The sequence below is a fragment of the Salvelinus alpinus genome, chromosome 9, assembly GCF_045679555.1.
Source record: "Salvelinus alpinus chromosome 9, SLU_Salpinus.1, whole genome shotgun sequence".
Taxonomy (NCBI): domain Eukaryota; kingdom Metazoa; phylum Chordata; class Actinopteri; order Salmoniformes; family Salmonidae; genus Salvelinus; species Salvelinus alpinus.
In genome coordinates, this window is record NC_092094.1 from 55,578,081 (window position 1) to 55,590,546 (window position 12,466).

Genomic DNA, 12,466 nt, shown 5'->3' on the forward strand with positions numbered 1-12,466 from the left:
ATCCACCTCCTAAACATAAAAAACGTGAGACAAAAAGTAAATTGTAGAAAAAAGTGCACTGTGTTATTCCTGCACTATGATATTATACGTGTTGATTTCACAGAAGTCTCCATCATCCCCAGGGCTTTATTCCATTTCCTGCACCATTTAGACTTCAGTGGTCTGGCCCTGACAAAGACTTCTGTGAAGTCAAACCTTTGCTTTATTGCTGCAGTATGATATGATACAATCGGGAACAGCAATACACCATGTGTGGGCCTACACAAATACATGTAGGGTCTGCTGTCTGTAGGCCTACACTTGTGTGTGTGATTGTGAACTACCCCCTCAACCTTATTTAGACAAGGCTTTACAAAACCTCAAAAAGGTATCTACAAAACAGTAACCTAGTGCATGTGAGAGACAAAGATGTTGGGATTAATGGAATAGGTGAGTCAAATGCAGAGTTGTTTATAAGAATGAGTAGGCCAAAGGCTATAAAACGCTCTTCTCCTACTGGGCTCTCTTGCCGATTCAACCAATAATCTTCAAGCTGTTTCCGGGAAACTGTCCCGACACTCCTGATGTTCTGCCAAGCCCACTTTGTCCCAAATTGGTTGATCGTTCCATCTATTTCCGGTGTCAGGCCAGTAAAGGTGCTGTGCCTTATGGTCCACTTCACCTAGGCATTTTCCACAGTCCAGTGTCAAGGCAGCGCAAAGGACAGAGCTTGACCTCTGACCTCATTACAGGCGTTGTGTGCAGATGACAGAGTTAGGCCTGTTTACTGCTAAGTGGAAAGTAACTTGTTTAGCCTAGGCTGCCCCCAAGGCATCTGTTCTGGGTTTCATAGCAGCATCATGGCTTGAAACAGACTTTAAAACTCCTATTCATCTATGTAGTCCCACAATCACTATGGTCTCAGACATGCTATTTATTTAGTCTGAATGTGGGCCTATTTTGTTGCTGGGTTACAAGGTGTATTTTAGGCCCTGTGCACACTCAGGTTGTAAGGCTGATGTACAGTACAACATATTTTCAATGAGTTTTTCCACACAAAATGTTTTATGCAACATGACTTTGACACAGCAGAAACCCAGCTGCCATTCTGGCTCCCACCACTAATCCCTGGCGGGGCAAAAAAAGACAGTCAGTCCCTTCTGACCTTAATCTTCACTTTACATAACAAGCCTTCAGATTGACGCTGTTACCGCATGGATGTCAGTCACGGCATTTTGCAGAAGTCCCTTTTCTGCATGTACAGCTATCAGGGTTCGAGGATCAGGTCAGCAGAATTAAAGCAAGCTAGAGTCAATGACTAATCCCTTCTAAAAATGACCTGACTCATCTTTTACATCGCATCTGATATCTGCTAATTCCACCAGAAAAGCGCATGGAATATGGATGTTGCGTAAGCACTTTTAGGGAATTTCAATGTTCTCCACATTACATGATCAGAACACTATTCATGAACATTGGCTCAGCATATAGTTTACAGCATAAGTCACATATTTCCTCTCAAACATACTGTGTTCTCATTTGATGCCTCATATGTTTAATATATGACACACGTGGTGTGACAAATATTAGACTGTGCAGAGGCTTTGAGTTTTGTACAGAGTTGTTACACAGAAAATTTGAGATGTGACAACACATCCCACAGCCCTAGCTTTCTGAATTAACATCATTCAGCAGATGCCAGACATGTATAGTATTTAGCCTTTATTTAAAGAAATACAACAGATAGTCAAAGAACAATTTAGAAAACCTGAACTATTTTATTTTACAGAAAAGTAACAATGTGGGCCACTCATTTGTCTTTCTCCTTCTGCTCTTTTTCCTTCTTCTCTTTCTCCGCTTTGGCCTCCTCCGCCTCATGTTTCTTGATCAGCTCATCCACTTCCTTCTGTTTCAGCACCTTGATGCAAGTCTTTCCGTTCTCTCTGGTCAGAGTGGCGATCTCCACTAGATAACACCAAAGCGGAGACACATAGGGTTACAAAAAGGAGGCTACCACCCAGCATGTACACCAGTAACATAACTTTTGGGGGGAATATTTTTCACTTAAGTGGTTGGAAGGGGGAAAATGAGGAACGCAATACAGACATACATACATATACAGTATATGCAAATAAAGCCTTGTTCACACAGCAGGCCTTAATGCTCAAATCAGTTTTTCAAATCCATTTTGGACTACTGGTCTGTCCAAACAGCAAGTTACAAGTGACCAAAATGGGTGTGTGTGTTTTCAGACAGCAGTCATTTGCTGACAAGTCTATGCTAGTTGTCATAGTAACAACAGTGTGTGTGCAGTGTGTAGGCTGATTGATGATGGTGCTTGTTTCCCATTCCTCAGAAGTTAAGTTGAGGTGACAATGCCTGCCATGGACATTTTCCATTTCCTTTGAATGTTCAAAATCATAGGATAAGAACATTATTAAAGCCTCAAAAGGATAACTATCATAACTAGACCTTTTTGGCTTTCTAGCACAATCACCAATTTGTTTGTAAACAATTAACAAGCTAGTTAGCTACCATGTTCTTGTCAAACAGAGTAGCTAGCAATCAACAATATAAAAACCACTTGAGGGCAAATAAATCAGATTTGACCAGACTAGAGGTCGACCGATTAATTGGAATGGACGATTAATTAGGGCAGATTTCAAGTTTTCATAACAATCGGAAATCGGTATTTTTGGACACCGATTTGGCCGTTTTTAATTATATATATATATTTTTTTTACACCTTTATTTAACAAGGCAAGTCAGTTAAGAACACATTCTTATTTTCAATGGCGGTCTAGGAACGGTGGGTTAACTGCCTCGTTCAGGGGCAGAACGACAGATTTTTACCTTGTCAGCTCGGAGGATTTAATCTTGCAACCTTACAGTTAACTAGTCCAACGCTCTAACCACCTGATTACATTGCACTCCACGAGGAGCCTGCCTGTTACGCGAATGCAGTAGAAGCCAAGGTAAGTTGCTAGCTAGCATTAAACTTACATTATAAAAAACAATCACTCAATCATAATCAATAGTTAACTACACATGGTTGATGATATTACTAGTTCATCTAGCGTGTCCTGCGTTGCATATAATCGATGCGGTGCGTATCATTGCTCCAATGTGTACCTAACCATAAACATCAATGCCTTTCTTAAAATCAATACACAGAAGTATATATTTTTAAACCTGCCTATTTAGCTAAAAGAAATTGAGGTTAGCAGGCAATATTATCCAGGGGAAATTGTGTCACTTCTCTTGCGTTCATTGCATGCAGAGTCAGTGTATATGCAACAGTTTGGGGCGCCTAATTTGCCAGAATTTTACGTAATTATGACATAACATTGAAGGTTGTGCAATGTAACAGCAATATTTAGACTTATGGATGCCACCCGTTCGATAAAATACGTAACGGTTCCGTATTTCACTGAAATAATAAACGTCTTATTTTCGAGATGATAGTTTCCGGATTCGAGTATATACACTGCTCAAAAAAATAAAGGGAACACTTAAACAACACAATGTAACTCCAAGTCAATCACACTTCTGTGAAATCAAACTGTCTACTTAGGAAGCAACACTGATTGACAATAAATTTCACATGCTGTTGTGCAAATGGAATAGACAAAAGGTGGAAATTATAGGCAATTAGCAAGACACCCCCAATAAAGGAGTGATTCTGCAGGTGGTGACCACAGACCACTTCTCAGTTCCTATGCTTCCTGGCTGATGTTTTGGTCACTTTTGAATGCTGGCGGTGCTCTCACTCTAGTGGTAGCATGAGACGGAGTCTACAACCCACACAAGTGGCTCAGGTAGTGCAGTTCATCCAGGATGGCACATCAATGCGAGCTGTGGCAAGAAGGTTTGTTGTGTCTGTCAGCGTAGTGTCCAGAGCATGGAGGCGCTACCAGGAGACAGGCCAGTACATCAGGAGACGTGGAGGAAGCCGTAGGAGGGCAACAACCCAGCAGCAGGACCGCTACCTCCGCCTTTGTGCAAGGGGGAGCACTGCCAGAGCCCTGCAAAATGACCTCCAGCAGGCCACAAATGTGCATGTGTCAGCATATGGTCTCACAAGGGCTCTGAGGATCTCATCTCGGTACCTAATGGCAGTCAGGCTACCTCTGGCGAGCACATGGAGGGCTGTGCGGCTCCACAAAGAAATGCCACCCCACACCATGACTGACCCACCGCCAAACCGGTCATGCTGGAGGATGTTGCAGGCAGCAGAACGTTCTCCACGGCGTCTCCAGACTCTGTCACGTCTGTCACATGTGCTCATGTGCTCAGTGTGAACCTGCTTTCATCTGTGAAGAGCACAGGGCGCCAGTGGCGAATTTGCCAATCTTGGTGTTCTCTGGCAAATGCCAAACGTCCTGCACAGTGTTGGGCTGTAAGCACAACCCCCACCTGTGGACGTCGGGCCCTCATAACACCCTCATGGAGTCTGTTTCTGACCGTTTGAGCAGACACATGCACATTTGTGGCCTGCTGGAGGTCATTTTGCAGGGCTCTGGCAGTGCTCCCCCTTGCACAAAGGCGGAGGTAGCGGTCCTGCTGCTGGGTTGTTGCCCTCCTACGGCCTCCTCCACGTCTCCTGATGTACTGGCCTGTCTCCTGGTAGCGCCTCCATGCTCTGGACACTACGCTGACAGACACAGCAAACCTTCTTGCCACAGCTCGCATTGATGTGCCATCCTGGATGAACTGCACTACCTGAGCCACTTGTGTGGGTTGTAGACTCCGTCTCATGCTACCACTAGAGTGAAAGCCCCGCCAGCATTCAAAAGTGACCAAAACATCAGCCAGGAAGCATAGGAACTGAGAAGTGGTCTGTGGTCACCACCTGCAGAACCATTCCTTTTTTGGGGGTGTCTTACTAATTGCCTATAATTTCCACCTTTTGTCTATTCCATTTGCACAACAGCATGTGAGATTTATTGTCAATCAGTGTTGCTTCCTAAGTGGATAGTTTGATTTCACAGAAGTGTGATTGACTTGGAGTTACATTGTGTTGTTTAAGTGTTCCCTTTATTTTTTTGAGCAGTGTATATATGACCTAAGGGTTGTATTTCTGTGTGTTATTATGGTATAATTAAGTCTATGATTGGATAGAGCAGTCTGACTGAGTGGTGGTAGGCAGCAGCAGGCTCGTAAGCATTCATTCAAACAGCACTTTCCTGCGTTTTACCAGAAGCTCTTCGCTGTGCTTCAAGCCTATCAACTCCCGAGATTAGGCTGGTGTAACCGATGTGAAATGGCTAGCTAGTTAGCGGGGTGCGCGCTAATAGTGTTTCAAACGTCACTCGCTGAGACTTGGAGTAGTTATTCCCCTTGCTCTGCATGGGTAACGCTGCTTCGAGGGGTGGCTGTTGTCGTTGTGTTCCTGGTTCGAGCCCAGGTCGGAGCGAGGAGAGGGGTGGAAGCTATACTGTTACACTGGCAATACTAAAGTGCCTATAAGAACATCCGATAGTCAAAGGTTAATGAAATACAAATGGTAGAGAGAGAAATAGTCCTATAATAACTAAAACTTCTTACCTGGGAATATTGAAGACTCATGTTAAAAGGAACCACCAGCTTTCATATGTTCTCATGTTCTGAGCAAGGAACTTAAACGTTAGCTTTCTTACATGGCACATATTGCACTTTTATTTTCTTCTCCAACGCATTATTTAAACCAAATTGAACATGTTTCATTATTTATTTGAGGCTAAATTGATTTTATTGATGTATTATATTAAGTTAAAATAACTGTTCATTCAGTATTTTTGTAATTTTCATTATTACAATTTCTTTTTTTTCTTTAAATAATAATTTAAAAGCCGATTAATCGGTATCGGCTTTTTTTTGTCCTCCAATAATCGGTATCGGCGTTGAAAAATCATAATCGGTCGACCTCTAATTCAGATGTCACATGTCCAGGATAGGGCTGGGCGATATGGCCAAAATATATCACAGTATTGAAAAATAAATTGACAATATGACGGTATTTTATGTTGTCGAATAATACAAGTTCTGACAGGGTAGGAACCAAAGTGTTGATAAAGTGTTTCCTAGGTGACCCTATAATCTTTGGCTACATGGAATCATTACTTTTAGCTCCTTCTGGTAGCTACCATTCATGCCTTGCATATTCCTCAGGGGTACGCGCAATGCCGTCGGGGTACGCCAAATAAAAATGTGATTCATATTTTTTTCCTTCACATTTTCAAACAGTACATTTATATTTTCCAACGGGGCTATACATTTGGGTGAGTTTTTTTGCCCTCGCCTGAGGAACCTCATTTCACTGCCAAAAATACAATTAAACCATCTAGTGTTCAGCGAAATAACAACACTGTCAAATACAGGTAGCCTAGTCAAATAATTAACATCCAATCACATTAACCGTTACTTTCTCGTGGGAAACCTTCACTCTTGCGCAGACATTTTGAAATGAAATATGACAATTTGAAAAATAAGCCACAGGAGTTTGAGCGAGAATAAAGACTACTTTTCAGTAGTAAGACATGTATAAAAGCAACAGATACCATTAAAAAGAAGAAGCTAGAAGAGTCTTATATGGTGAGCTACTGACTTAATTCTTCCTGCTGCCGCGGATATGGCTGGGACAATGCTGGGGGAAAAGGCCCAAAAAAACTATAGACAATGCCTTCATCAAACACTATTTTGAAACAATTACTGCTTCGCATACAAGCCAGTGAATTGTGTGTGTTACAACTGGATGAGTCAGACATGGGGGGGGGGGGAGGGTCTGGCACAGCTCCTGGTATATGTCCGATATGTTTATGTGGGTCAATTAAGGAAGACATCCTCTTCTGCAAAAAGTACTGGACAGCTTTGTGACATCAAATGGACTTGTGGTCAAGATGTGTTGGTATCTGTACTGATGGCGCAAAAGCCATGACAAGGAGACCTAGTGGATTGGTAACGCGCATGCAAGCAGTTGCTCCCGACGGCACTTGGGTACACTGCAGCATCTACCGAGAGGCTCTTGCTGCCAAGGGAATGCCTGACAGCTTGAAAGACGTTTTGGACTTTAACTTTATTAAAGCAAGGCCCCTGAACTCTCGTGTATTTTCTGCATTATGCAATATGAGCAGCGACCATGTAATGCTTTTACAACATACAGAAGTGCGCTGGTTAGCAAAGGGAAAAGTATTGACACGTTTTTTTATTAAATTGAGAGATGAGCTTAAAATTCTTACTGACCATAATTTTCACTTGTCTGACTGCTTGCATGATGACGAGTTTCTCACACGACTGGCCTATCTAGGTGATGTTTTTTCCCCTCGCCTGAATGATCTGAATTACAGGGCCTCTATATTCAATGTGCGGAACAAAATTGAGGCTAAGAAGTTGGAGCTCTTTGTCTGCATTAACAAGGACAACACAGGCCTTTCCATCATTGTATGATGTGTGTGCAAATGATACGGACAATGTAAAATGTGATACAGCGAAGCACATGAGTGAGCTGGGTGCGCAATTACGCAGGTACTTTCCCGAAACGGATGACACAAACTGGATTTGTTATCCCTTTCATGCCCTGCCTCCAGTCCACTTACCGATATAAGCCTCATCAAAATTGCAACAAGCGGTTCTGTGAAATTTGAATTTAAAATCAGAAGCCACTGCCAGATTTCTGGATAGGGCTGCGCTCAGAGTATCCTGCCTTGGCAAATCGCGCTGTTAAGTGGATTCTCAGCCCTCACAAGCATGAAAACTAAGTACAGGCACAGACTGTTGTCGTGTCTTTGGCATCATTAAAACTGAAGACTTATCTTTATCAAAAATTCTCTGTAATTATTATTACGTGATTAAACTACTTAATCATGTAACTGTAATTAACTAAGAAGTTGGGGCACCAAGGAAAATATTCATTTTACAAAGTTATAATTTTCCTAATATAACTTTCAGATGTTTTAATATCTGATCACTTAGTCTTCTGATTAATGAATTATTATTTACCTTAGGTTAGTCTCATTCCAAACGTCGTAAATTGTTGGTTATCTGCACGAACCCATTCTTCACTATGAGTCATCCATACATCAATTGTCTTAAAATAATTTATTTACTAACTAAGTAATTCACAGAAATGCATCACACAAACAAACAAAATAGATATGTTTACAAAGAAATGATAGGGGGATGTGCCCTAGTGGGCTAAACCGGTATGGGGGCTTGTTAGACAGTGATAATTATAACAATTGAAATGCTAATCCTTTGCACATGAACGCTCACTCATTCGGGAACAATTGCAATCAATATATATATTTACGCTCAGTGTGTCGTCGGGATCTCTGTTGAAAAGTTTATGTTCTCTCTCGTGGTTAGAATGGATAGTTCAGAGTGACATTCATTCATGTCGTTATAGAATAGATGTTATGGCGGTTGTCGGTCTTCGCGTTCAATGATACCGAATTCCTAGCTGCAGACTAGTAATTAATATCAAAGACTTGTTCTTATTCTGTCGGTATCGATAGTCTAAGAGTTTAATCACGTAGGATGGTTAAAAGTTCAGCAGTCTGGTCTCAAACCTTGGCCCTCTCGTTATCGAGGTAAGCTTGTCTGCAACCTTTAGCCATCTCGTAATTGAGGTAAGCTCGGTCTGGTGATATAAAACCCCCACCCGGGTTTTCTTCGGAAGAGCAGAAAAGGGCCTGTCCCAGGACTCCAGACCATAACTGTGCTCATGGGCGGTCCTCTGATTTATTATTTGAAATCCAAAGGGAATTGGATTTTTCATTAAACAGTCCAAAATCACATTACACAATTTCATAAACAGTATCACTCACTCATTCATCTTATACAACAATTAGATGTAAGCCTCATATCTGAGGCTATTGTATAAACAGCATTATGGTAATGTGGCCGTATTGTCTCCCATGAGTTCCACAAAATTGTACCAAACGGACCAGTTCGTAGCTGGATTCTTCACCGATCTTTTATACGTTCTCCAGAACAAATACTGTTCGGACCTCCAGTTCTGTGAGGTGGAAGAAATTCCTTTGTTCTCGCTCTCTATACTAAAACTCACTCTCTCTATACTGTGGCCATGAGGAGATAATCTCCTCCAGGAATTTACGACCTGAGGTTGCAGCAGCCTGAGTGTAGGAGACAGAAAGAGGGGGATTGTGCTCGCTGTACCCAAAGAGGGCAACGTCATGACACTGCATGGGAAATTATTTAAGACCGACTCCAATACAACCCAACACTGCAGAGTTAAGTGCATCCTTTCAAGCACACCCTTCTCATTAACCTATGGTGAGTTATTCACAATTTTCAATTAACAAATAATGTTTTATATGTAAGATGGCTAAATTAAGAGCATAATTATTGATTATCATCATTTGTGCCTTGGCCCTATAAGAGCTCCTTGTCACTTCCCACGAGCTGTGTTGTGACAAAAACTCTCATTCTTATGTTTAACAAATCTATCGTATAGTGTGTGGCAGGCTTACAATGATGGCAAAAAACAACATTTGAGAGTGCGCTGACCCTGGTGCTAGAAGGGGCACACAGCTGGAGGTTGAATGTTTGAAGGGGTACCGACTATAAAAAGTTTGGGAACCACTGATTTAGAAGATCCTGTTGCACAAACACGCAGATTTAAGTGTACACCATCACTGGTATTATCAGGCTGTATAGCTAATTACTTTTGCTCTGACTAAGTACATTTATTAGCTAGCTAGCCAGCTAACTAGCATTAGCGACTAACAAGATTTAGGCCCAACTGGCTAAGAGAAAACAAACTAGCTGTTTGCAGATGGATGAAACAGAAACTAATAGTGTAATTATATACTGAACAAAAATATAAAGCAACATGTAGTGTTGGTCCCATGTTTCATGAGCTGAAATAAAAGATCCCAGCAATGTTCCATACACACAAAAAGCTTATTTCTCTCAAATTGTGCACATATTTTTTTACATCCTTGTTAGTGAGCATTTCTCCTTTGCCAAGATAATCCATCCACCTGACAGTTGTAGCATATCAAGAAGCTGATTAAACAGCAGGGCCTAATGAATTTATTTTAATTGAGTGATTTCCGTCTATGAACTAACGCAGTAAAATCTTTGAAATTGTTGCATGTTGTGTTTATATTTTTGTTCAGTATAGAACACTAGTGGATTTATAGTAAGAAGCATTGTTGCATGTACCGCATTGACCATGCAGACTGAATGCAAGTGTCTCTGTCTCATGTTCGAGGAACAACAAATTGACCTCCTTGAGTGACAGGGGTCAGGCTAGGTCTGTGTAGAAAGTGGCATAGAGAGAGATGACTTAAGTAACAAAGTCAACTATAAAAATGGATGTTACACACGGTGTATCACATTTAACAAACCAACATTCAAATGCCGTTACAGAAGGTAAAGTAAAAACCCAGCCTAGTCCGTCCATCAACACCAGTATATAGTAAAATACGGTATCCTACCCAGCCCTAGGGCAGGAATCAGATTTGCATCTGACTTTAAAACAACCTACGAAGGTGGTTTGAAATGTGGCCTGAAATATCTGAGTCACTTCAAACTACCAATGTCAACATGGCATAAGTTAAAAAGGTCCATTAACACTCAGTTTGAGTAATATTCCATTCTGATTGAGTCTCAAGAGCTCTCTCATACACACAGGCAATCTTTCACTAACACACACCTTTCTCAGCAGACAGCTTGCTGACGTCCATAGTCTTGTTGAGCACTTTGACGGCCAGAGCCAGGGCAGAGGACAGAGACATCTCTCCTTCTTTGAAGTCCTGCTTCAGCATGGACACGGCCGCCTTGGAGAGGACACAAACAAGACACAACATCTTTAACACAACACAGAGAAAAAAAACACACTTTAAAAGTTATATTACTGAAGACACTGGGGGTGCTGGTGAGCCAAAAAGAGTCCCCTAAATCGCCAGAAATATTGTCCAGACAACCCCACACACCTGTGAGAAAAATACAATATTACAAAAGAATTGTGTGGTTTCATGAAATAACATCAATAAATAGGCCTATATCAAGAATTACACATGCACTGCACTGGGGATGAATATTTTCCTAAAAATCTACCAAGTTTTAATACAGGTAATCATTCATATTTATCAGAGATTCCTGGGAAATACCGCAAAAATCAGAAGTGCCCATTTAAAGTGTTTAAAGCCAAGAGATGATCACTATGCCAGGGTTCTCCTCAAATAAGAGTTTGGCTGCGCCACCGGATCGCCAATGACGTTGTTAATTACGAAACAGGCCGTTCATAAATTCTGAGCGTTATCATGTTCCTTAATTCAGCAGTTGGCTATCTCGACACAGAGTTCTCAGGATGCACCGAGCGCACCTAGAGTATAGCGCGGTCGAATCATACAAACTTTGTAACAAAAGTCAAATGACCAAAGTTGCTAAGCTTGCTAGAGAACCTTCAACGAATGACAGAATATCTCCTATATTTGGCAAAATTGTGTTAATGAACAGTGGAAATATACTGAACAAAAATATAAAAAACACAACATTCAACAATTTCAAAGATTTTACTGAGTTACAGTTCATAAGGAAAATTGGTCAATTGAAATAAATTCATTAGGCCTTAATCTATGGATTTCAAATGACTGGGAATACAGATATGCATCACAAAAAAAATTGTGACATGGATCAGAAAACCAGTCAGTATCTGGTGTGACCACCATTTGCCTCATGCAGCACGACACATCTACTTCGCATTGAGTTGATCAGGCTGTTGATTGTGGCCAGTGGAATGTTGTCAAACTCCTCTTCAATGGCTGTGCGAAATTGGTGGATATTGTCGGGAACTGGAACACGCTGTCGTGCACGTTGATCCAGAGCATCCAAAACATGCTCAATGGGTGACATGTCTTGTGAGTATGCAGGCCATGGAAGAACTGGTGACTTCCAGAAATTGTGTACAGATCCTTGAAACACGGGGTCATGCATTATCATGATGAAACATGAGGTGATGGCAGAGGATGAATGGCATGACAATGGGCCTCAGGATCTCTCTGTGCATTCAAATTGCCATCAATAAAATGTCCATAGCTTATGCCTGCCCATACCTTAACCCCACCGCCACTACGGGGCACTCTGTTCACAACGCTGACGTCAGCAAATCGCTTGCCATACACGGTTGTGAGGCCGGGTGGACGTACTGCCAAATTCTCTAAAACGACAATGAGGGGGCTTAAGGAATTGAAATAAACATTCAATTCTCTGGCAACAGCTCTGGTGGACATTCCTGCAGTCAGCATGCCAATTGCACACTCCCTCAAACTTGAGACGTCTGTGGTGTTGTGTGACAAAACTACAGATTTTAGAGTGGCCTTTTATTGTCCCCAGCACAAGGTCCAACTGTGTAAAGATCATGCTGTTTAATCAGCTTAACGATATGCCACACCTGTCAGGTGGATGGATTATCTTGTCAAAGGAGAAATGCTCACTAACAGGGATGTAAACAAAATCTTAAGAGAAATAAGCTTTTTTT

The 12,466-nt window shown here is 41.6% G+C and overlaps 1 protein-coding gene across 6 annotated transcripts in view; it reads right to left on the minus strand.

Annotated features, from left to right (window-relative positions):
* Positions 1-1,686: 1,686 nt before the first annotated feature.
* Positions 1,687-12,466, minus strand: part of psma4 (proteasome 20S subunit alpha 4) — a 30,089-nt gene continuing 19,309 nt past the window's right edge. For all 6 annotated transcript variants that reach the window (XM_071326790.1, XM_071326791.1, XM_071326786.1 and 3 more), the window contains 2 exons: positions 10,640-10,763; positions 1,687-1,944 (listed from right to left, as the gene is read on the minus strand). In XM_071326790.1, coding sequence (XP_071182891.1) covers positions 1,790-1,944; positions 10,640-10,763 — 279 coding nt within the window. In that variant the 3' untranslated portion in view covers positions 1,687-1,789. The remainder of the gene's footprint in view (positions 1,945-10,639; positions 10,764-12,466) is intronic.